This window comes from Asterias rubens, chromosome 3 (assembly GCF_902459465.1).
Source record: "Asterias rubens chromosome 3, eAstRub1.3, whole genome shotgun sequence".
NCBI lineage: Eukaryota > Metazoa > Echinodermata > Asteroidea > Forcipulatida > Asteriidae > Asterias > Asterias rubens.
In genome coordinates, this window is record NC_047064.1 from 22,728,835 (window position 1) to 22,755,879 (window position 27,045).

A 27,045-nucleotide genomic window follows, 5' to 3' on the forward strand; every position below is an offset into this window, starting at 1 on the left:
ACCATTTTGATTAATATTGGTTCTTACCTTGTTTAGTTTGTATTATTGTACACGGTTGGTTATTGGAACCTAATGTTTGTTTTACTCTCTAGTTAAGGAAATAATGTACATGTACTATCTGCTAAAGACACTGGATACTATTGGTAATTGTCAAAGAACAGACGTCTCACTCGGTGCAACTCAACATACGCACAAACAAACCTCCGAAACTTTGAACTCAATTGGTCGTCAAAGTTGCGAGATAAAAGGAAAAACGCCCTTGTCACATGAAGTTGTGTGCTGTCAGATGCTTGATTTCGGGGCCTCAAAATTGAATTCTGAAGTCCCGAAATCAAATTCATGGAAATTTACTTCTTTCTCGAAAACTACGTTACTTCAGTGGGAGCTGTTCCCCAAAATGTTTTATACCATGAAGCGCTCCTCATTGGTCGTTACCAAGTAAGTTTTTATGCTAACAATTATTTTGAGTAATTACCAATAGTGTTCACGCCTTTTAAAAACTTCATTTCAAAAGGTAATGGCGTTTTTGAGAAAAAAACTTTGCCGAAAATCTGGAGCAGTTATGTCCACACAGAGTAGTTATCTGCTATTGGAATACACTGTCTAACTTGTTCAAATTCTCAACGATATCAAGTTATATATTCTTCCATAATCGCAGTACTTCAACGTGAAATGTTTCTCAAAATGCATTTTATGCTATCCGAAGATACTGTACTTCTATATACATGTACCATGCAAATTGTTATTGGCATTAATTTTAGAGTCGTTACCAAACGTACATGTACAGACCCTTTAATGGTTTTTTTTTTTGAAAAGAAATACATAACTGTGAGCCCTTCTACCAGGAACATCATGAGCTGGGACAAGGAGGTATTACTTCAATAGATATTGTTGTATTGTGACTTCAAGTCACGTGTTTTTATCTGATGATGCCTTTACTGTTTGCTTGTTTGTCGTTTATTATTATTATGATTTATTTATACTCGTAAGACAACTTGAATAAGTTGCCCTATTGGTCAAAAATTACTTCTTGCTCTCAGAGGACATACACGATAATAACTTCACAATTTACTCATGAGTATTGCTAGCTCTTTATTGTTTATTTCACGCTTGACAGTAGGTTACAACGTCGATAAATGATGGAATTAAATCACAAAGTGTTTATTTTCAATGAATAAGCTGTCTCTGAAGTCGTTTTTGATTCGTCCGAAAGGCTGTCGTGTCGAGAAATCATACGCCGTGTGTTTGTGTAATATAAAGCTGACAGTTTTCCAATCTGCTTAGAAGAACACCGCTAGGCAAAATGTTTTGCTTTAAGCATATCTAAGAAATTGGGCCCAGATCTATGAGAGCTAAATCGTTTTTTTCTGCTTCGAATACGACTCACCAGCAATAGCTGACTAGGAACCGTCTTCAAGAATGTCATTACGACAATCATTATATTTCCAATCAAATGAATAACATTCAACTCTCCATTATCCAGAATTATCAAACAGTATGTTTTAATTGATTGTTTTGGACTAAAGACTGCACTATAAAATTACTTAGATTATGTTTGACATGGGATCAGGAAAACCTTTGTAATCACAGTCCAGCAGTTTGTCTGATTAATACCAGTATGGTGTTGAGATAACATAATGAGGTATTGGATGTTGTTGGTCTGAGGTAAATCCTTAGTAAATTAATCTCATTAGGGGATCAGCATTAATCTAGATACTGAACACCGTATAGTTATTAGGAACACTATTTGGGTGGATTTCATGTAAAACGTTAGCTTGATTTACAGTTTGAAGAATGATGCAATAGATGCCAGAATAACTGCTACCCATACTGACATCATCATCGATGAACGAGCACCACTTGTTCCGTAAATTGGGGGTTCTGAAATAAAGAGACAAATTGACAATGTACGAGAAGTAATGCGGCTTTGTCACCGTTTTTAAGATAATGTAATTAAGTTCATACTTCTATGCAATATAACACCAAGTAAAATGTAACATATGAAGCAAACATAACATGAAGTATAACAAGCAAGTATAACATGAAGTATAACAAGCAAACATAACACGAAGTATAACAAGCAAACATAACATGATGTATAACAAGCAAACATAACATGAAGTATAACAAGCAAACATAACATGAAGTATAACAAGCAAACATAACATGAAGTATAAAAAGCAAACATAACATGAAGTATAAAAAGCAAACATAACATGAAGTATAACAAGCAAACATAACATGAAGTATAACAAGCAAACATAACATGAAGTATAACAAGCAAACATAACATGAAGTATAACAAGCAAACATAACATGAAGTATAACAAGCAAACATAACATGAAGTATAACAAGCAAACATAACATGAAGTATAACAAGCAAACATAACATGAAGTATAACAAGCAAACATAACATGAAGTATAACAAGCAAACATAACATGAAGTATAACAAGCAAACATAACATGAAGTATAACAAGCAAACATAACATGAAGTATAACAAACAAACATAACATGAAGTATAACAAACAAACATAACATGAAGTATAACAAGCAAACATAACATGAAGTATAACAAACAAACATAACATGAAGTATAACAAGCAAACATAACATGAAGTATAACAAGCAGGATAAATGTTATCTTTACAAATTGAAAAGGAAAGCTCAAGTTGCAATGACGTGCGAAATGCAATGGAAGGGTGATTTGTTTCAATAAATAATGTATTCTAAGGGCACTGCAATTGGTGCATACAGCAGAAAGGCCCACCGCCATCTCTGCTCACCCTTCCCCACAAACGTATTCATGGAAAACCTTCTCAACATTGCCCTGAATAATAATCATGATCCGTCTATATAACAAGTTTTACTCATCCCTCAAATCAACCTTTACATTTTAAACTCTGCCCCTTTCCATGGCACATGATTCATGAGTACAATGCCGTTTCGATCAGTCTCCATTTGCCTTGACGATAGGTGGCGGCATACGGACTTAACCGGTCAATATTTTCTCCATTGATTATACGATGTCCCGAGTATTTGCGAAAAGTAAACCCGGCCAGTCTACCGCCCCCAGGCGACTATATTAGCCTACCGCTGAGAATCGGATTGAAACTCTACATGGAAAGTACCCATAATTTCTCTTTGTACCTTTAAGTACCCAATGCTACCATCTCCACACTAAGTAAACTCACCTTTTGGTACCCAGTCCTTGGACCAACCACGCACTTCGTTCATTTTGTCATTCTCAGTTTCCAGCCATGTTATAAGTGGTTGGAAGTAGTCCACTAAGGGCTGGGCTGTCATGATAGTTGAGCCGGTGATTTTCTCTAAAGCCTCTGGCCACGGTTTACTGCTTCCCATCTGTAACATATCACTGGAGGAAGGAACAACATTGATTAAAATATAAAATATTACAATTAAACCCCAAGTGCAAATCTTGTTTACATTGCGTTCACTCACGACCCAGAATCTATGTCGAATTGACTCATAATTGTCAAGCCAATTTTGAAAGCAGAATCTAATTAAAATCCCATTTAAAGGGCAGGTATACCTTTTGGAAACGTTCAATTGTTTTCAGATTCATTTTTTTGTGGATAAAAACTAATAGTTTTGTCTTTAACCATTATTACTTCGAAATAAACAAATTCTCAAAATACTTTATACCATCAAAAACTGCTGTTCCATAACCACATAAGATCTGTTGCTGCCATTAATGAGAGTGATTACCAAATGTAGCCCCCCCCCCGCCCTTAACCAGTGTGTGGGTTGTTCCGTCCCATATAGGCCCACTGATCGGAAACTTATGTTTCTGAACAGCGCTGCGATAGTAAAAAATATTCTTACCCGAGTAACTTGCCAGCTTCTTTGCTCCGATAAATATCACATCGTAAAAGTGGACCAGTGTGCTGGGCGGCGTCGCACATGGATTTGTGAAATTGAAACTGTAGAACATGGCTTATAAAATATCTGAAATAAAACAAACACGAATTAAGAGAGGAAAAGGAATTCGATGAGAATTATTACAGCTGTTAACAATTTCGGTGAAAACACAAGTGTTTGCAATAACCTGTTGAGAACTAGAGGGTGGATATGCAGTTATACGCACATTATTAATAACTAGTACAGTGATTAAGTTCGCTTTGCAAGATTCATTGGCTTCACAAAATATAATTATGAAATGATACAAAAAGCCACCATTGGAAAGTGGGTTACATCGTGCCAGACATTGAGCACTCAGCACTCCAAAGTCTGTCACAGAGAAATACAATAGATTAACAATAGATTTATTTTAATTGGATAAACTAATTAAAATCGATACTTGATACCGAGGTAAATCTATACCTAATATACGGGGTGTCAGATGGAATGTGGTATTTTGCTGCCGGGTCAAAGTTCGCCTCCGATCTGACTGTTGGTGCAACTATGCCCTGGTACTGTGTCCTAAAAATAGAAACGAGAAGAACATTATTAAAGGTTTGAAACAATGTGGTCTGCACTTTCACATTGGATCGCGGGGGTTAGAGTTGCCCATGCTAATGTTACTTTTTATTAATTATGTCATTATGGGTTGGTTTAATCTGAGCGTAATACATGCTTGTTAAAAGTTGCTTAACGGTTGCAGCGCCCTCTGTTGAAATCTTGCACGTCGCTTTGGTATAAACGCGCTCATTTTTTGAATCACTACGAATCAGATGCATTGTGACATGCATACCTCAGCTTCCACCACTCAGCGTTGAAATTCTGCTCATCGATGTCACCTTTAAAGACGGCCCATCTCCATTTATCCATTAGATATCCAAACGGTAGAAATGCTATCTTATCAAGTGCCATACTCATTAAGAAGTTAATATCAGCCTCTGTAAAAATGACAAAATTATTATAATATTCAAGTTGTCCAAAGACTTTGTACTCGGCTGTTCGTCTCAGAACTCAAGTTTACTCGGTATTTGGAGACTCGTGTTCGTGGGTGCAAGTTATCGTCTCGAGGGCTACTCAGCCACTCTCTGGTACTACTTTGATACTCGACTAAATATGTAGTTCCTGATTTGTGTATGTTTTGAAGTGCTTTGAGGCCCTACAGAATGAGCTATTTATTTATTATTATTAAAAAGAAGTTGACTACAACAGTGGTTTGATTTTAAAGACCTGAACTTCATCCATTGTGGTAATGTCTTTTTGGTCGAAACACAGTCAGCTAAACTCACCGTCATTCTCGTCTACTTCATCTAGTAGTCCCACGGCTTTAAGATGTTTAGGTGTTGATACTGAGAGAGCGAGAGTGTCCCCTACAGCTTCATGGAATCCTGGGTTAGCACCACCACGATAGATTACAGACAGGTTCGTGTACTGAAGATAGTATTCAATATGCCCCATCTCGTGGTGAATGGTGATTAAATCGTCCATTGTTATGTCCGTACATTGCTTGATTCTAGAATTGAGCAAGTAGATTGAAAGAATGCACACTCTTAAATATCCCGGGTCAACATTTACTCGGATTGGGGAGTCCCATGGGGCTTGAAGGCCAATTTAGAATTGAGCAAGTAGATTGAAAGAATGCACACTCTTAAATATCCCGGGTCAACATTTACTCGGATTGGGGAGTCCCATGGGGCTTGAAGGCCAATTTAGAATTGAGCAAGTAGATTGAAAGAATGCACACTCTTAAATATCCCGGGTCAACATTTACTCGGATTGGGGAGTCCCATGGGGCTTGAGGGCCAATTTCTGGGACAGTACATGGGTCAGTCTGACCCAGAATCTGTGTCACATGACGCAGAACGGATCAAACTGAAATGCTAAAAACAAAATAGTTTAACCGATTATTTGGTCAGCTTGATCTGGTCTCCTGGCACCCAGAATCCAGGTTAAATTTGAACCGGCAGTTTTAGGATATAGGGTGCATAGGTGTGGGTCTTTTGGGATGGATATGTCTCAGTTACGTAATCTTTACCTGAAATCCTTCTGATTGGAGAAGTCCCATGCGGACGCGTGACACACCACTTCCCTGTCATCAGGTTTCTCGATCATAGAATGTTCCCAAAACTCTTTGGGCATTGGGATCAGTCCTAGTGATGTGAAAAACTCGTCAGATACTTCAAACATTCTTTGTGCGTCATAGCCCTAAAAGTAGACGAAAAACCAATTATTATTTAGGCAGAATTCGATCGATAAATCAACCGTAATTAAAACCAAGTCTAGGGAGGTGACCAGGAGTCTGCAATTTAAATCAAATCTGAATAGCAAATACAAGTACTGTATCAGTGATCCAAATGTACAACAACAATTGTAATGTTTTATATTGAATCAAAAGACGAGGACAGTGACATCTGTTTTTGCATTTATAATAAAAAATTAAGCGCTAAGCAAGTATTCACTTTGCATTATTTTGTTTAAACAAAAAACAGAAAAATCTATGAAATAGAGTGCTTGATTTCCTTAACAAGGAGAGCTGCATAATTCATCAACACGTAAAATGGGAGAGGGGCTTGGTATAGAGCAGGCGTCTTAAGATGAACTGAGTCCCAAGGAACATTCTCCAGATTAGGGGGGCCCAGGTACAGACCAAAAATATATCGACTTTCAATTCGTATTCATAGAGAATACAGTCCAAAACCAATAGAACAAACCTAAAAGTAGAAAATGGGCAAATCCCCGGGGTTGAGGGTTAGAGTATCGTGGATCGCAGTGAAGGCGGATCACACGAGGTGCACTATTAGGTCAATATGGGTAGAATTCAAAGATCATAGAGCGCCGCAAGGCGCAAGATGCGGAACTTAAGCTTTATCTATTGTTGGAACGTGAAATACGCATGGGCGCCATTTCAGCAAGTGAATGTTTTGTTTCCCATTGAACAGGAATGGTCATTGTCTGCACTGAACTGCACTGATCTATTGTTGTATCGAAAGAGTTACTTGCCGAAATGGCATCCAGTGGGTTTTCACATTTCAGCCCGAGTTCAGCATCTTGCGCCTTGCGGCGCTCTATAATCTTTGGTAGAATTTAAAACTACGAAGTGTGTCTCACTGACAGATAAAGCGGGTCTATTGCAACGGGCGGTAGAATGGGTATCATGTGTTACATTATAGGGGCTTGGCTTTAAAGAGGGCGTGCTAAAGACGTGTTCGCAAAGATATCGGCAGATGCAGCAGCTATAGGGGGAGGTTTGGTACGCAATTGTGTATTAATCAAAAGAACGCAACACACACAATAACATAGTGGTTAATGATCAGATAGGTACAATCGACTAGTAAGTGTAAGATGTCGATGACGAAGGGATGAACCCCCCATAAGTTGAAAAATTTACAATATTAGTACAAAAGCTTATGGTATATAGGGCTGAAAGGGAAAGGCATCGTAACCTTTCTACGTTAATGTAGATGGTATAAACCCACCTCTCGCACCAACACTGGTGTAACGTCGATGCTCTTGGCGTCAGGATAGGGTAGTACTAAATCCAGAATGTTAAGCCATGACTGTGACCACATGTTACCTATTGAAGTGAAAGGAAGATAATTAGTGACAACAACAACTCATTAAGTGCATTTCCTTTGAACTTTTTGTGACAAATTCCTACACATTTAAAAAAGTTTTTCATTTGAAAAGTTTTCTTCTTGTATATAATTATAGGCTCATTATCAACAGTGGTGTTTACCTCTATAAACACCCCAACAATCTTATAACCAGTTAGGCTATATGCTCTTAGACTATAAGAAGGTACGCAACGACACAGGATTGATGGTTGAAGTTACTTTTAATGTACGACTGATGGTGGAGGCTCTCACTGTGCTCAACTTGAAATTACACGGGTTTATAAAGGAAAGAGCACGATGCTTTCTTACACAAATTGTAACCATATAAGGGATTGTTTCCTACTTCATTAAAGGGACATTTGAATAATTATACATACAGGATTATGTTTGGCTGGATTAAGAAGGGGCCGTACTAAACAAATGAGAGTGTGGACGATTGCCCCATATTTTGACTTGTCTGTGCACTGACCACTACTTCTGTCATTGCTTAGGAATGTGCAAGGTGGTAGAGTTGGCCCTTCCCAGACTGGCCTCACACTCACTCCATTGTAATGACTAAGAACAAAGAACTGATTATAAGGTGTATATCATATAGAAACACTGCCACCATGCAGAATATTAATATTTTACAGTAGTTTATAAAATGGCACCGGTGATAATATCAACAACAGTAACAACAAAACACACACACACACAGCTGTGTTTATGGTGTAAACCGAGGACTTCTCTTTGTTCTCCCATTGTTTGGACATATTTTTCAGACGTCCCCATTGGTTTTGTACACGAAATCAAATTGAGGACGTCCTCGTTGTGACTTTTTCCCGGATCCCTTTTGTTATAACCTTCTCCAAGTCCTCGGTTTGAATGCGTAGACATGCCCACACGCAACACACACACCAACAATCAAATCAGAAGTATAACAACCCCCCGACCAAAACCATTCTTGACAACTTTTCCTTCTATCCCAGAAGTCTAATTCCTTACCTAGAAGATGAGCTGGAATTGGTCCTTCAAGATCGATGTAGTCTGGCCCGTATACTTTGTAGAGTTTTCTTCGTACATATGCGTGAAGGTTATCATAGAGAGGGCTTAGCTCTTCAAATAGTCTCTCTGTCTGTTCAACAAGATCGTCCGATTCATACCACGACCTCCAATACGCACCACCATCTTCATATCCTATACATAGGTAGAGTAAAGGCAACAAGGTTAACCCTACTGTTTAATTCAATCCTACATACATTGTAGTTATAAACCCTCAGCTCTTTGCTGAGCACTATTGATCAAGAAGCTGTTCACGATTAATACCACGACCTCCAATACGCACCACCATCTTCATATCCTATACATAGGTAGGTAAAGGCAACAAGGTTAACCCTACTGTTTAATTCAATCCTACATAGTTATAAACCCTCAGCTCTTTGCTGAGCACTATTGATCAAGAAGCTGTTCACGGTTAATACACACACATCATTAAAAATGGCATCAGAAAAAAATAAGTTACTGGTTTATCGATCAGCATTAGATAATTAATTAGAATACAATCGATATATTTGAGAAAGATAGCAATTACCGTTCGCCTCAGCAGCGACATTCTTGAGTTCCACATATGTTTTGTAGTCTTCCTTTGCACTCGGCCCTACAGCCTGTCTCCATCCTTGCCACGCCCAGTTAAGCTCAGCATAGTCTCTTGATGTTGACATGATACGCGTAAGATCTATAAACAAAAACATGTACAACATTTCATGAAGTTTATGGTCATGGATAATATTGAAAACAGCACACCATCTGAGTCGAGGTTCCCAAATACAACGTGTGCTCAACAGGTATGCTACAGTTGTTGGTATAACTTATTTCATAGAATGCCGTGCACACCAACGAATATACTATTTGTTGCCAATGTTTTAAAACACGTTTATGTTTGTATTGTTATTGGCATTGGCACATTGGCATATTTGGTAGTATATATTCCTGGTAGTGAAACCAATGGTGTATGTGAACTTAGTTACTGTAGCTCAAGTCTAAAACCTGTAAACAAAGTAGGGTGATTGGTATGTAAAGGTAAACCAGAAATACTGGGATTTACCGTACTCTTAGTTCCACCTGTTCTAGGTTCTCTTTACGTACACTGCCTAGTACAAAGGGCCAACAGCTTAATAAAGTCCCACACAGAAACACTGAGATTAACCTATACTCTTCCACCTGTTCTAGATTGTCTTACGTACACTGCCTTTAGTACAAGGGACCAACAGCTTAAGGAAGTCCCATAGCATCTTGCTCAGTTGGACTGGAACCCATACGCTGCTTTTATCGGAAACACCAAAGCTCAAGCCATGATCTCTGACTGTATGAACATGAACCGTATGTCCACGACATAATTTTAATATCAGTATACCTGGTTCAAGTGAAAGACAGCGGCCGTCATCTCGGCAAACTTCTCCCTTAGAATATCTCGATTCCAAACTGGCAAGGACATTGTTGAGCTGAAGACAAATAACACATCAGATGTTAGGCGACTGTCAATCTGGGTTCTCGACACTTGAACCGGTGCAACGATTCAAACCACCGGTTCAAACCACCGGTTCAAACCGCCGTATGAAACACTGAGACAAATCCTATAGCCAAGCTTGTTGTTTCAATTCAACATCGTTCCCACATACCGCACAATTATTTGATCATCACACCAAACTAAAACACCCCCGTCTTGGGGGTAGACATCGTGAACGGATCAGCAGCCCCAGTGAGGGGTCAACTCTGCACTGGGGGTAAACTATAATGGTTTGCTAATGGTCCATATCGTTACTTGTGGTTTTAAATTGAAGTTGAACGCAAACATTATTTTAAGGTTTATCATTGTAGTCTTGATTACAGACTTTAATTTTGTTAACATATAGTTGCCTAGAACACGAATACTGTATACAACAATGTTTACTGGAAGAAAGATAATTGTAGCACGCAAAAATCTGACTCAAATCCAGATTTATAAATTTGGTATTGATTATTTATAGTCTTGTTGTCAAGTCTATAATCTGGTTGCAGTTTTTATTTATTCTTTAATTTTTCGCTTCTGGCTGGCCTAGATTTTGATTTGTCATCGTCCTTGGCTTGTTGTTTTGCTTAATTGTGTTGATTTTAACAACCTCGCCTCGATGTCCATTCATAAATTGTATTCTCCGTAACATATTTGGACATGTAATGTTTTTAGTGGGAGACTTTGGAACACTAAATGGCAGCATACTCAACATGTATTTTATTTCCACTGCATACGTAGTTCTGAGCAAGCTCACATTTCCTGAGCACAGGATTTCACCTGGTAAGTCACATTAACATGTAATGAAAGTCTCCCTTTGATGGGCACTTGTAAAGCTAAGCAATGATCACAGTAAGACATCGATCAATATTAAACCACACCTCTTCTAGTTTAGCCTGGTCTTCGATAGCAGCATCACCGATGGTCTTCAGAGCTTCAAGTTTCCGGGTTGTATCAAAGCTGAACCCGGTCGTGTTGAATCGAGAGGCATTGGTTCTGGCTTCCTTCTCAAATACAGCAGACTTTAAATTGGCTGCTATCTGAAATACAAGCAGAGATGGAAGACTTGATTTAAATTTGCAATGCCAGTCAATCTCAAACACATTGTGTCGTCACGTCTCCACTGATTACCAGAAACACATGATAGTAACGGCATTGAGTTAGTGTCTGATTGACGAATAATTGTGCAATAAAAATGTTATTAATTAGAAATGGCAATTACATCTACGCTCTTCAAAGTCCCATCTTCTCATGATGGAATATTATTGATCTTCAAATCAATAAATATTGCACGGTTCTTATGTAGCGTTTTATCACATCAGAATGTGTCTCCAAACGCTCTTTATGAGACCGTGCAGTAGCACCATGTGACAGTTGACAAGGTGCTGTGGCACACTCTGCAACCAACCATCCAGAAAACAACGGAGCGAACTCATCCTCTTAACAATAGGTGCACGTTGAGTTATTTTACGTAAATTACAACACACGTGACCTGCATCAGTTATCGTCCCATCCGAAGGACGGAACAACATTATTTGTGTCTTGCTAAAGGGAACAACTCAAACCCAAACTCGGACCAGACAAGCCAGAGCCTGAGCGGGCCACCACTCACACTCACTCAACTATGTTTTGGAGATTAAAGACACTTTTGGTAATTGCCCAAAATAATTGTTAGCATAAAAACGTTCTTGGTAACGAGCAATGGAGAGCTGTCGATAGTATAAAACATCGTGAAAACGGCTCCCTCTGAAGTAACGTGTTTTTATAATTACCTACCCGGATGCTCATTGTGGCACAATTGCAGCGTACTGAGTGTGGGAATGCCTGGTTGACGAGTCGGAGTAAAACCACTTACCAATCAACCAATCATGGGTACCCCATACTAAGATGCCCAATCAATAACCACCAAACAATTTGGATCTCCCTTGGCAATAGTAATTCCGAAGTAGGAAGTCAACGTGACAGGTAAACAGTCAAGGACGAGCAACTATTTAAGGCCCCCGGTCAACATTTGAGAATTATCAATAACATGCATGATCTGCACTCTAAAATGACACATTACATAAAGTTACACATTTTTGAAACTTTAATCACAACCAAGCTCAATCGGTCATGGGATCCGCAGCTGGCGAAGAACTGTTTATGCCAACTTTACATACAATTGCCCCCGAGGATGTACAAAACTCATGGAACCCCGTTACAGAGTGCAACTTATTGTATCCTCAACAATGAGAACAACGAATATTAATAATAAAAAGCGCTTTTTCCAAAAAGCACGATCAGCGCTTTACAATTAGACATTAACAGTGAAAACAATGACATCAATATCAATAACAACAGCAAAAGCTGTATAGCAAAATCGTGGCGATTTCTTTACAACACCACGGCATCCCTGCAACAACTTATTTATTGTGCAATAAATGTTTGTATCAATAACTGCAAGGTTATAAGACGTGCTCCGGCCGTCGTTTCGCCCAGTATAATCCGTATTCCTCCAGATACATAAACAAATACGCATCTTTCCCCAAATGCAATGTTTGCCAAGAGTACATGAGTGCCGATATTGTGTTTGCGTTGCTGGTGGTACGATGATTTGGATCAACATCAAACATTACGGATCAGAAGTCAAACGGTTTACCATCATCAAAGTCAATATACAGTTCGAATAAAGTCCATCACGGGATTGATCCGGAACACGCCCATTTAGACAAACAAACTGTGTTAAATTACTGCATTGTACATCCATTATGAGAACTCAATCCAAAACACATAATTCATCATCAAGTTAAAGACAAGGTACACGTTTGGTAATTACTCAAAACAAATATTAACTTAAAAACTGACTTTGTAACAAGCATTGGAGAGCTGTTGACGGTATAAAACATTGTGAGAACGGCTCCCTCTGAAGTAGCACAGATTTTGAGAGAGAGATAATTTCTCACTAAAATAATAAAAGACTTCTAGCCTGAAAGCACAGAAATTCGTCAAACAATGGTGTTTTTCTGTCATAATTTTCTCGCAACTCAAATGTTCACATGCTTGTTATTTTATGCTTAAGTTGGGATACACCAAGTGAGAAGACTGGTCTTTGACAATTACCAAAGGTGTACCTTCCCTTTAAGCACAATATGAGATACCATGCTGGGAGGTTTGTATTTTATTTTTGTCAGAACTTAAATTCTAGAACCTTACCACTTATAAACAAACTTTGTACCCACATGTATTCATTTTCTGTAATAACGAATGACCTTTTAGGTGCATTTCGTTCATAACTTACCGTTTGTGGTTCTCCGACATTAATCGGAACATCAATATTTTCAAATTTGATATTAAGATTTGGGGAGAAATTTATATAATGATTCAAGTGGACTGAGTGAACGAATTAATTGACTCGTTAACCTGGAAATGAGGGGCATCTGAAGGGGAGCGGAAGGATTATTGGTAGGGATAGGGAAAGGGATGGGCGAGTTTCCACAGCTTTTTGCTTTAGACAATCATTCATAATTATTATTTGATTAAGGTTTTATTTCAAAGCTGAATTGTCCAGCCGGACCACTTCTAGAGAATTGTTAACTGGTACTCGTTTGTATTTAGCTGCTGTTGACAAGCAGACCTATGTTTTATCAACACTGCAACTATCTCCTCTATTGTGTAAATTGTCCTTGTCTTTATAGGGTAGAGGAAAACAAGCTTTTGCTTCTTCTTTTTCCTACATATTAACGTCAAACTATTTTCTATTTATTGTTCATTAAAGGAACACGTTGCCTTGGATCGGTCGAGTTGGTCTTTGAACAGCGTTTGTAACCGTTTGTTATGAAATGCATATAGGTAGAAAGATGTTGTAAAAGTAGAATATAATGATCCACACAAACATGCCTCGAAATTGCACGGTTTTCATTTTACCTTGTCGACTAACACGGTCGGCCATTTATGGGAGTCAATTTTTTGACTCCCATAAATGGCCGACCCGTGTTAGTTCGTACAGTAAAAGGAAAACTACGCAATTTCGAGGCATGTTTGTGTGGATCATTGTATTCTACTTTTAAAACATCTTTCCCACCATATGCATTTCATAACAAACGGTTACACACGCTTTTTATAGACCAAGTCGTCCGATCCAAGGCAACGTATTCCTTTAACTGGATTAAGTTTTCCTTAGTACAAGTTATTGTTTTATGAACAATGTTATTACACTGTATTGATTGATGTTGACATGAAATAAATGTCTCTGAAATGTAACTAATGATCATATTATTCAATGCAGTATCATTTAAAGCCATTTGACACTTTCGGTAAACAGTATTGTCCAAAGGCCCACATTTCGTGTATCACAACTTGAATATAAAAGAACAAACCTGTGAAAATTTAGGCTCAATCGGTCATCGGGAGAAAATAACGGAAAAACCCACCCTTTTTCCGCACGTTTCGCCGTGTCATGACATGTGTTTACTATAATCCGTAATTCTCATTGTCGAGAATTGATAATTCTTTTAATGTTTTCTCAAAAAGTAAAGCATTTCATGGAATAATATTTCAAGAGAAGTCTTTTACCATTACCTTCTGTAAACCCTGTGAGTTATTTGTAAATCTGTGAACTTTTATTTTGTTTTCTATTCCGAAAGTGAATAATGGCTTTAAGTAAAACTCGTTTACGTTCTACCAAACATGTTGAATTCAAACACACACACCTCAGGTGTATTAATTTTCAAATCGACTCAGTGAACACTGGATATCAACTTCCCACGAGCAAACCATTCTCAGCGTAACTGCTTGGTTTGAACAACCAATAGGCCAATAAGGACATGGGCCAGATCTGTTAAGCAGTAACTATTGCTTAGCAATTGCCTGCTTAGCATAAATCAGCAGGATAACAGTCACAAATTGTACAAGTATACATGGTAGTTTAGCTGATAAGCTTATTCTAGTGAGCATTGTTGTTATGCTTACTGTTTGTGCTAAAATAAGCAGCTTTATGAAATAAAGCAGCCTGGTCCTTGGTTTATACGGAACAGCATGCTGTCCGCCATACAACATAACCACACCATGCAGCCAGCTAGCAGTCCGGGGTAACTTACCATAAGGGCTTGGTGTTCATCTGTTAAGTCTGTATAAAAGTCCCAAGCGGCAATAGTTGAGTCCGAGTATACAACCATACCTTGCTGATTGTAGTCCTCTAACCACGCTATGGCTTCCGTTTCATCATTAATGCATGCTCTTTGTTGTCCTCCTTGAACGACGTAACAACGGAGCAGACACAACATCAATAAGAACAGAGATGTACCCATGTTTAGGATAGTTCGGGATACGCATAGAATGTACTGTTTTTGTGTCTGTTTCTAATTACTAGTCCGAGACCACCAGTTGATTTAGAAGTTGGACACAGTAGTACACGCACCAAGCAACATGTCCTTGGAAATTAGACTACCTTCTGGTACTAAGACGCGAACCACGTAACCCTCGCTGCGCCCCTGACCCGGGATTACAAAAACTGTATGCTGGAAAAAAATGAAAGAATATTATATCTTATCGACCTGACTACCATCAGGAATTGTATTTAAAGTTATGCGACATGTAGATTGGGCAGGATGTCAAGACGAGATCAATTTGTAGGTGTCAAAAGTTCTTGTAAACTCTTGGTCCGTGAAATTGGTTGTCCGTCTGATTTATGGGGTTAGGGCTTCTTGTTTGTGCGGATAGTTTTTATATTATAAACAAAACATGTATCAATATTTTTCAGCAATGGAAGTATCACCATAAGCTTTCTGTGACAGCTTCTTGACAAGTTGTATAACCTAAAATTGTACTCTCAACTTATCGAAAAACAATTGCTATTTTGTTTGTTACAACAAGTTTAAGTGATTTATCACCGACTCTTTTGCTACAATAATTGGATGAGTTTGACAATTCACACGCATGTTATTGTTTAAATTTAAATGTAGGCATATCTCATCCAGACATATCAATAGTTTTCACTATGATGCAGTTTAATGTAACCTATAAAATACTCAGTGATCCAATGACTGATCCTTTTGACTGCTAAAATCATTTTTGCGACAGCTGTACCTCGGGGGAACTGTAACTCATATCTGTATCGTCACGCTCTGATTGTCAGCTTCCAAATAGTCAACGTATGTCATTAAACATCACTTGACAAATTGTGAGTCACCTCAATAACTTATATAATTTGCACCATGTCACTCTTTAGTCAGAAACTCATATCATTTGCCACATAGCATCTATGCGCACCAACGGCACACCGGGGGGGGGGGGGGGGCTCGGGGGCTCAGGGGGCTTGAGCCCCCCCCCCCCTCCCCCAGAGGGTCCCCCCAAAAGAAGAAACAAGAAAAACACGGGGGAGAAAGAGGGAAGGAAAGAAGAAGAAAGGGACAAATAATAATGGGGGAGGGGAGGAATGGGAAAGGAAAAAAGAGCCGAGGGAAAAAAGTCGCAAATGCGTGTGTAGTTTTTGGTTTTTTATTTCCGGTGGAAGTATTTTCTTTTCTTCCTTTGCCATTTGCATTTTGTCCCCTTCCAAAATAACTCTTTTATCTGGGATATTCGATAACGCGAGGTGCGAGGTGCGAGGTGAAAGATTTTGAACACATCTTATGCAATGATCTTATGACAACTTGTAATTGTGTAAACTTGCAACAATACCATAATTAAGCATTTGAAACCCGTTGTCCAGGATAAAATATATCTCACGTCGTTCTTGGTCGCTCCGGCAATCAATGGTTTTCTAGTACTACACTTAAGTTTGAGAAACGCCGGATAGTAAAGTTTTTTTACCCGCGATGTTTTTACTGAGTATGCATGAAACCAGATACCGACCGACCCGATCGAATGTTGATCACCACGCAAGAAAACAAAATAATCCTGGGTGCACAAACACAAAAGCGCTACATTCATCTTGCTGACTCGTTGTCAATATTGCCATATTGAATGATATTAATGTAACAGCAATTACTTAGCAATGGGAGACTTTCTGGGACGATAGAGGGCAGCAGACTTACCGGGTAAATCCATTGTTCTCAGAATTATGCGCATGTTCAGAACTACGTAAACAATGGAAATTTACCCGGTATGTCTGCTGCCACCTAGCGTTGGAAAGTCTCCTATTGAGAGTGCTTTCCAGTTAAAGACATTGGACACTATTTGTAATTGTCAAAGACCAGTCTTCTAACTTGGTGTATCTCAACATATGCATACAATAGCAAACCTGTGAAAAGTTGAGCTCAATCGGTCGTCGAAGTTGCAAGATAATAGTGAAAGAAAAAAAAACAACCTTGCCACACGAAGTTGTGTACTTTCAGATGCTTGATTTCGAAATCTCAAATTCTAAATCTAAGGTTTCGAAGTCAAATTTGTGGAAAGTTACTTCTTTATCAAAAACTACATTACTTCAGAGGGAGCCGTTTCTCACAATGTATCAACAGCTCCCCATTACGTGTTACCAAAAGGGTTTATGCTAACATTTATTTTGCGTAATTACCAATAGTGTCCACTGGCCTTTAGTGAAACTGAGTCTAGCAAATATTCGAACGAACTCGCATAGTTTTAAAAAATGCTACAAAAACGATGTGGCCCTCTGCAGCGCACCCATACGAAATCCCCCACTCACTGACAAACCCATACCCCCCCCCCCCAACTTAGAGTACCCCGTCCTAAACCCCTGGCGTCAATATTGGCGTAAATATTTGCGACGTGTAGCCCATGTCGTGAATATTAGCGTCAATATTGTCGTCAATATTTGCGACATAGGGCCCATGTCGTGAATATTGGCGTCAATATTGGCATCAATATTTGCGACTTTGGGCCAAGTCGTGAATATTGGCGTCAATATTGGCGTCAATATTTGCAACTTGGGGTAAAAGTCACGAATATTGGCGTCAATATTGGCGTCAATATATATTTGCGATGTCCCTTTAAAGCCACCATACTCTCCTCATCCTCGTTGGGATTTGTTACTACAATCACAATACTCCGTTGTTACTACTGTCGCTTATAGTTATGAACTCCGTGCAATTCAAAAGTACAGTGACACCTATAGGTAGGTACGGAGCTCTGGAGGTGCCATCCAAAATGTTGAGATCCCGGCACAATTATCTCAGGACAAACAGTAGGATGTCGTCTTCCCGTGATAATTTATCTCGGGATGACGACCTCCTCAATACAGAAGCATATGACCATCCACGTTACTGCGTTTTAACAAGATAATTTGTCATGGGAAACAAGGAGAACAGATAGAATTCACAGATACACAATTGCGGAAAACGTATTGCTAAAACACGGAATGCAAGATAAACAACTCGGAAATACGGATTTGGCGAAGATGTGCCATCTCGGAAAGACGGGATTCTGAGTTATTTCACAGTACCATAGTCCCCTGCAGCCAAAGTTAGCAAACTGCTTCCAATTACTAAAACTACATGATGTACGTTGCAAATTGTTATACCGGCCTCACGTTTTGACATGTATATCAGCTACGTGGAAAGAACTGACATAATAAATCATGCATTCAGTTCAAAAGGATAACAGTTTGCTTTCGCCATACAATTGTAACAGTTTGTTTTCGCCATACAATTGAACCAGGTTTAATAGAAACATTTCCAAACGTGCAACCATCAGCCCTTGAAGTTACATTTTACTGTTTACAAGCTGATGATGATCAAAAGTATACAAGTTTGTTGTCGCCACAACCACCCACTTATATTCAATGAACCGTGCATCTACGCACAGTTAAAATATTCAAAAGAATATCTGAACTTGCGTTTCTTAGCGACCATTGTAATATTGACAAGCTGTATAGGGGACATTTCATCGGCGCAAAGAACAAATTTGATTTATTGTTATAAGTGCTGCTCAAGCATTGTATGAAACGGCCGGTGCAGATTTCCAGCGATTTTCAACACACTGAACAGCAAAGTGGATGCATATTAGAAAAATTATTCCAGCAATTTTCCAGGCATTGTAAGTAAGCATGGAAAAAGCGGTACGGTCCGTGCTTATCCCAAACGCTTCCAAAAAGTATGTGAAACGTTGGGCGCATTTCCGAGCCGATTCCAAAAGATGAAAATGATGGGCACAGATCAAAGCCGTTTTCATGCAGTGGTGCACAATTCAGGCCGTTTCGAGACTCCTTAACTTTTGAATTCGGTCGGTGTAATTACGCTTGTCGAAATGATCTTTAAACAAAATGTCAGAAAACGTAAGGAATAAAGAAATAGCTTAGCTTATGGCCCTTATCGTATGAATTTGTTTTTACTAAAACAGCAACTTTTGCACATGCAGGGGAAGTGTCCGACCAAAGAGCTACAAGAAAGAGCAAACATTACGACTCGATGACACGTGGTTCAGGAGATATATCTTTGGTTAACTATAAGCATTGAATTCGCGTGACCTGACATTAATGATGTCATGCTAAAAATAATTAACGAAAATAATAATTAGGTCTCCGTTCTACAAACTGGAGTTAATTCGAATTTCATCTTGCACAGCTGTTTGACATAATTATTCCACTTACTGCAAGTACTGATTTGTACTTTTCAGATTGATATGATTGCAAAGATAAGATTATTAAAATGTTCACCTTAGTTTGTATTTGTGAATTACTCATGTTTGGAGCATTGTTAAGGTTCCAACAGCCGGTGTGGACGTTTTTGTATTGTCATTTATGAGCTAGCAACTATTAGCTCCCCATTTAACTGTTTACATCTGTTTTCATAAATATACAAGTCATTAAAACAAAATTATTAAGTTTTTATTGATGGCTTTTATATTTATGAAAACAGATGTAAACAGTTAAATGGGGAGTTAATATTATTTGTAATGTCAAAAGTTGCACTAATAGTTTCTAGCTCATAAATGATAATAACAAACGTCCACATCGGCTGTTGGAACCCTCGATAATGCTCCAAACATGAATAATTCACAAATACAAACTAAGGTGAAAATTTTAGCATGTGAACTTTTAGTGCACCCCAGTTAAAATCTAGGGACGAAGGCTTGCATCGTGTGGATTGATTGTTCAGACCCTACGTGATTGTTTGGGGTTTCCCTCTATAATGGTTGCCTACCACATCTAAAAACTGACATTTCTTAACCACTACACGAGTATCTTCAGGTATGTGGCTCTTTCGAAAAAGATTTATAAAGAATTTTTTTACATGTAGTGGTTGTATATTTACAAACAATTGTTCGGTGTACATATCTAATTTGTTAAATCAAAACTTAATCCCTTTAATCCTAACACAATGTGTTTTATAAAATTGGTGGGATTTGAACCTACAAGGTTTGCACTGCTGGAGCAGATCTCTTACCGCTGCTAGAGCAGGGCCCAATTTAATAGAGCTGCTTAACGGTCGATTGTGTGCTTACTGGGCGCACCTAGCAAATTTTTCATTTTATAGCCTTGCTTAAGACAAGTCCAAACAAGGTCCCTTTAATCCTAACACAATGTGTTTTTTAAAATTGGTGGGATTTGAACCTACAAGGTTTGCACTGCTGGAGCAGATCTCTTACCGCTGCTAGAGCAGGGCCCAATTTAATAGAGCTGCTTAACGGTCGATTGTGTGCTTACTGGGCGCACCTAGCAAATTTTTCATTTTATAGCCTTGCTTAAGACAAGTCCAAACAAGGTCCCTTTAATCCTAACACAATGTGTTTAATAAATATGGTGGGATTTGATCCTACAAGGTTTGCACTGCTGGAGCAGATCTCTTACCGCTGCTAGAGCAGGGCCCAACTTCATAGAGCTGCTTAACGGTCGATTTTGTGCTTACTGGGCGCACCTAGCAAATTTTTCATTTCATAGCCTTGCTTAAGACAAGTCCAAACAAGGTCCCTTTAATCCTAACACAATGTGTTTTATAAAATTGGTGGGATTTGATCCTACAAGGTTTGCACTGCTGGAGCAGATCTCTTACCGCTGCTAGAGCAGGGCCCAACTTCATAGAGCTGCTTAACGGTCGATTTTGTGCTTACTGGGCGCACCTAGCAAATTTTTCATTTCATAGCCTTGCTTAAGACAAGTCCAAACAAGGTCCCTTTAATCCTAACACAATGTGTTTTATAAAATTGGTGGGATTTGAACCTACAAGGTTTGCACTGCTGGAGCAGATCTCTTACCGCTGCTAGAGCAAGGCCCAATTTAATAGAGCTGCTTAACGGTCGATTGTGTGCTTACTGGGCGCACCTAGCAAATTTTTCATTTCATAGCCTTGCTTAAGACAAGTCCAAACAAGGTCAAGAGAAGGTCACCAACATCTCCATTTTTATGAAGTACGTAAAGCTCTTTCGTATGATGTAAAGATTGACAAAATAGCTTTTTGTGGTTGAGGAAATATGAACTTATTAAATACTGACGACTGTAGAAGAGACTAACTTATTGAAAGAGGGAAATGTATTTTTGAAAACGCCTTGAACGCGACTATATACAAGCATTAATGTGTACATTTCAGCCTAAAAGCCATTAGTTAACCCCTTTTTTAAAGCATTTAAAGCATTCTAAAGGGACTACATACGTACGTAAAGCCCTTTCATATGATGTAGATTGTCAAAATAGCTTTTGTGGAGAACTGGAGAAGAGACTAACTAACCGGAAGGGGTCATGTCTGTGAGGCGTTTACGGAGTTTTTAATGACCTTTCCGATGATGTAGTGATTGTAAAAATCCCTCATGTAGATCAAAAGTTAAGATGTTTTGAAATAATAAACTTTGGATTAGTGTATCTCGTCAACTGATGACGTCATCGTGACGTAACAACTTTTGTATCATCTACTGGTTATTGTCTACCTGTGTGCAAAGTTTCAACTTAATGCAAGCTTCGCATCTATGCTTTTTCTTGCGGACAATCGACTCGGAGAAGAATATTAAAAACTAAAAAAAAACACTAAAAAACGAACAATTTCAAAGAGTTGTTCGGGCTGTTGCCCGAACACCTAATAATTTTTATTTTTGTCCTGGTAAACGCACCCACATCCCGGTCTATGGCAGCCCAGCATGGACGGTAGTCAGTTTCAATTTATACTAATGGGATGCCGCGCTACGCGCAGAACCCCGCTAGATAAGGATAATTCTAGTATTATACAAAATGTTGCTACATGTAATGTGGGGTGAGGGTGGAATTCGGAGGGACAGGCTGGGGATAATCATCATTTTGTAGAATTGGATTGGTAATTGTTTTTGGAATCAGTATGGAATATTATTTGTTGTTGCAAAACGTCACCTGCCCTCCTTCACGCTCTCTTCCGCAGGCTCCAACTACACGGAGCAGAGTAGTTGGTGTTTGTTCCCGGAGCTTTAACTATTGCGGAAGGATATGTACTTGGCATTGATAGTACTAATTGACATGACTGTAATATGTTTTTTGTATGCCATAGTGTTGATTTGTGAAGGCACACCATTTCGGCAAATGATGACCCTTTAGCTCTATGCTTTAAAATACCAATGTTGGTTTTGTAGCGGTGCACCATTTTGGCAAAACTATAGAAAACCTGCCGTCGATTTCACCAAACTCATCCTACCTTAGGATTAATCTTAGGACTTATGACTAGTTAAGTTCCCTATCTGAAGACGTAGGACGCATAATAATGTAATAATAATAATAATATTATTATTATGCGTCCTACGTCTTCAGATAGGAACCCATCTTAAGTTAGCACGGGTTACTCGTCCTAACTCGAGATAGGATTAATCCTAGCGTTTCGTGAAATCGGCCGCTACACTGGTCCAATACTGGTTTTGGCACACCATTTTGGCAAACATGCAGAAAACCTTTTCTGAGCAAATACTAGTTTTGTAGCGGCACACCAATTAGGAAAAATGGTAGAAATTCTATAATTGGCCAAAACTGGTTTTGGCCCTATAGATATAATTATATTAAAATAAATGCATGAGAGTAAAACAGGTAAGAGGAGAAACGAAGGAAATAAATGACTAAACCGACTTGATAAAGGAACTACATGCACGTTATTGAACCTGATGGTACCGGCATTTTGAGAAAAGAATACTGTTAATTTGTTTTAATGTATACCTCTTTTATTTTTGTATTCGTTTTTAATAGCATTTTAAAAATTTCATTTGAATTTATGTATTCATTACTGCTGTAATCTTAAATTATTTCTTGTTTTTTTATGGACAACTACACTTTATTGCAATGGACTTTTTTTATTGAAAAGTAATTTCGTTTAATTTTAATTTATATGATAAAATTTTTTTACATTTGAATTGAATTAATCAAAACTGACGACTGGAAATGATGGTTGAATTTTCATCTGATGGTGAATGTTTAACTTTCTGACATCTGTGTACTGTTTTTCTGGCGCCACATCGTTTTGAAAAAATGGTATAGAAAACTTGTTTTGGGCCAACACTGGTTTTGTAACCGCACAATAAGGCCAACAGGTATACAAAAAAAAAACCAGGGTGTCAAAGCTGTGCCACGAGATGGCTTAAGATTATGAAAATATTAAAAAAATGACAAAGTAATGATTTGTTAGGATTTGTTTTTGATGTTTTGCTTATGCAACCCTATGAAACATCAAATGGGTCACTCTAAAATGCAGTAGTCAGGAGGGAGACTAATAGGAAGTCCGGGGTCGCCACCCACTTCCAACCTGAAGGGATGGCTCTGTGTGCAGCCTACGGCGACCTCCTTCGACCAAGCAACAGGTAGCCCGTCGCAAAACCAGACAACTACACCACTCACAATACAATGACCGGAATGTTAGAAGATATTGCTCTGCCTCTGATCAAACCAGAAGGCTCGTCTTAATGGTTTCAGCCAGCAAACCAGACGAGTCGATAGTGAGTTCGGAAGAGGCTTTTTGAAGTCTGGCAAATTGACGTCTGAAACGACATACTCGTGTGTTGAATTCTATCAAGATGCCATACCACTGGACCTTAATTTCAATTCAATATGGCGCAGGTTATGGCTTTAGTAGTATAGATGGTCTAAAGACTATGTATGATATACCACCATGGAGAGTGGCAGACCTATGTATAATTCGTCAGGTAAGGGCACCAAGGCAACATATGAGAAAATTATAAATTCCTGGGGCATTTCAAGGGCATCACGGCAATGACAAGGGGGCATGGAGGCAATCGCCTTCGTTGCCACCATGAAGTATCAAGCCTATGCCCAATGGGGTGGTATCTTTCCCACATTCTGCCTTCACAGAGATGGCGGGATCATAAAGCACTATAATAGTTCTGTTGAGTAATTACAACTCCATCGGGAATATTCTTGATCTTATACACAACTGTGAATATGAAAGAAAGGCGATTCAATTTCCTCTGATTGTTGTCTAATAATTTGTTTACAGAGGGACCACATAGTAATAATACGTGGTCCCTTTTCTTTTGTTATGTTAAACAGGTATTAACTTATTTTTAGTTGGTATCATTAGATCGCATATAATGGCTCCATGGTTATAGTATAAGTTCTATCTATGATTTCCCATAGAGTAAGGGTTTGCCGAATTTGGTCGTACCAGGCTTCAGTCATCTCAGAGCACACATTGTGCTATTATGCAACAATTGTGTTTTTTCGTTCCTTGTTTTCCTGTAATGACTTCGATTACCAATTGAGCCCAAATGTTCACATTATATGCGTGTTGAAAAACATTTAGTAAGAATATACGTCGTGTACTTGGCAATTACTAAAAGTAAAGGGACCAGTGGTTAGCGAAAGAAAGATGTCTTACCGATTCCTGTTCATGTTCGTCGGTTATATCTGTTTGATAGCTCCATGCCGCTACTGTATTCTCGTAATACACGCTCATAGCCATTTGGTTGTACTCTTCCAACCATGCTATTGCCTGTCCCTCGTCATTGATTAAATCCTGGCCTCGAACCGTGAGCTGACAGAAAACACCAACTAGAAATAATAACAAGAACCTTGCCATTATTATGATGAGTCTCGTAATTATCAGGTTTAGAAAACTTGCCTCGCCCGGTGCAAAAGTGTGTCCTTTATCTAGATAATACGGTTTAATAATGGGGCATGGAAAACTACAAACAGCACTGTCGGACCAAAACTCTTTACGCAAGAATTGTTTTGGACTTCGAGCTACCAAAAGAGGAGTGGTTTAGTATGTTTAATAAAGCGATACCTTGATAGGTTATCAAGGTGCATCAATTCGGATTTCACTCCGCAGTTTATTGGCCGCAAAGATTAAGGAATACAATTGTTGACGCACAAGCTTAAGGTAAACATTGTTTGGTAACAGAGCTTTTGAACGCACACAAGAGTGCTGTAATATACAGACAAGCAAATGATACAAAGATGCATGTGATTTGTACTTGAATTGGGTTGTTCATAATGGTACCCTCGCTATGAAAACATGACACAATACCGCATTGAGGTTGCTGACCAAGGCCACTTCTAACAAACATTGGCGCTTTCATAAAACCTTTTGAACGCAGCTCCGGAAAAACATAAACAAATTACAGTATTTACTTGAAAAGATATAGGCCACAGAAAGTTTTGAATACAGTTAGTATTATACGGGTAGGTTTGGTTCAGATTTCAAAAGACAATGGATCCGCGCTTATGTAGAGCATAGGTACATTTCACACAAGTGGACTCAACTTATAGCAGCGTTGTGTTCATTGGACCATGCCCCGTCCCCCGCTTATTTTCCTTGGGTGAAAACTATCCAACAAACTTACACATAACAATATTACAATTTTGTCCAACAAATGATGCAAGTTATGTAAATATATCATTTTTCCCGTCAAGGGAAGTATAGTGTACTTTACCTGTCTCAGCAAAGCAACATCAATAAATAAACACTATACAAAATGCTCAAAATGTTTTTTATTATAAAAAATGTTATTATAAAAATATTATTCACATCCCATTCTTTGCATTTTGACACATTTTTTAAGGATCAACTTAGAGCATTCTGCTCCCAAATGTTTTTTGTTCATAATATTACATTAACAAACATTTGGTTGTTGTTGTACATGTACCCAGAGCTAAAATATCAAGTTATGAACCATCCCAATGGAAACTGACTGTACAGTTTGTACTTCGGGGTTAACAAAGAACAATTGACTAGAACCGGATTAGAACCAACGACCAGCCCTGAATAAAGCGAGCTACGCCCTGAGCTACCCTGAGTTGCCCTAAGTTGCCCTGAGTTACCCTGAGTTGCCCCGAGTTGCCCCGAGTTGCCCGAGTTTCCCCGAGTTGAGTTTCCCTGAGTTTGCCTGAGTTTCCCTGAATTTGTCTGAGTTTGCCTGAGTTTGCCTGAGTTGCCCTGAGTTGCCCTGAGTTGCCCTGAGTTTCCCCGAGTTGCCCTGAGTTTCCCTGAGTTTCCCTGAGTTTCCCTGAATTTGTCTGAGTTTGCCTGAGTTTGCCTGAGTTGCCCTGAGTTGCCCTGAGTTACCCTGAGTTGCCCTGAGTTGCCTTATATTGTCACGGTAGTCAGCCAACATGTAATGATCAGCTGCAGTTCTACTTAAAAACACCATTGAAAACAAACGCGACCGGACTTTTCCTGCCAATAAATCACCCAAATCGCCAATAATTATAGTTCAATATTTTACCAGATCAGCTGAATAAGGTAAAGAATACCTGGTAAACTGACACTACATCAAACACAGAAACCGGCTTCTAAGTCGGGTTTTCCTAACCGAGGCTTAAGTCAGGATATGACAATGAATAATTGTGTGATATGACAATGAATAATAAACATAAACTCTAGGGGGACCAAGTCATGAAAAAAAAAGAGTAAATGCCGGGTCCTCTTTATTTGCAAAGGTCATTTACATACGGGCCGATATTAATAAGGACGTAAATGTAACGCAGTGAGCGCCCCCCCCCCCTCCCGCTGCTTAACAAGGGATGAGCAGGGGGCTGGACCAACTACCCCAAACCGACCACCCAAAGAAACACATTTGTTCGATAATATTTACCCCCCGTCTTTGCACCCCTCCCCCCGCTTGCTCCAAAAGATATGAACAAATCTGATAACGC

At 38.9% G+C, this 27,045-nt stretch overlaps 1 protein-coding gene across 2 annotated transcripts; it reads right to left on the reverse strand.

The window, feature by feature from the left end:
* Positions 1 to 941: 941 nt before the first annotated feature.
* LOC117287814 (angiotensin-converting enzyme-like) lies at positions 942 to 25,050 on the reverse strand. Of its 2 annotated transcripts, none has more exons than XM_033768346.1 (13): positions 24,767 to 25,050; positions 10,943 to 11,101; positions 9,927 to 10,014; positions 9,105 to 9,248; positions 8,519 to 8,710; positions 7,397 to 7,494; positions 5,956 to 6,125; positions 5,210 to 5,433; positions 4,717 to 4,861; positions 4,347 to 4,445; positions 3,849 to 3,971; positions 3,197 to 3,378; positions 942 to 1,881 (listed from the first exon to the last, which is right to left on the reverse strand). In XM_033768346.1, exons 1-13 carry the CDS (start codon positions 24,965 to 24,967, stop codon positions 1,781 to 1,783), a joined length of 1,926 nt encoding a protein of 641 aa, XP_033624237.1. In that variant the 5' UTR covers positions 24,968 to 25,050; the 3' UTR covers positions 942 to 1,780. The 2 variants fall into 2 exon arrangements, with proteins under 2 accessions (XP_033624237.1, XP_033624236.1); XM_033768345.1 differs by lacking the exon at positions 24,767 to 25,050 and adding an exon at positions 15,137 to 15,471.
* Positions 25,051 to 27,045: the final 1,995 nt, after the last annotated feature.

Excerpts from the sequence above, each read along its gene's own strand:
- LOC117287814 (XM_033768345.1), bottom strand. The coding sequence starts at position 15,346 with ATGGGTACATCTCTGTTCTTATTGATGTTGTGTCTGCTCCGTTGTTAC. Across the intron at positions 6,126-7,396 it reads CACCAGTGTTGGTGCGAGAG|GGCTATGACGCACAAAGAAT; the intron begins GTGGGTTTATAC and ends GTCTACTTTTAG. Across the intron at positions 3,972-4,346 it reads TCTGACACCCCGTATATTAG|ATATTTTATAAGCCATGTTC; the intron begins GTATAGATTTAC and ends GTTTTATTTCAG.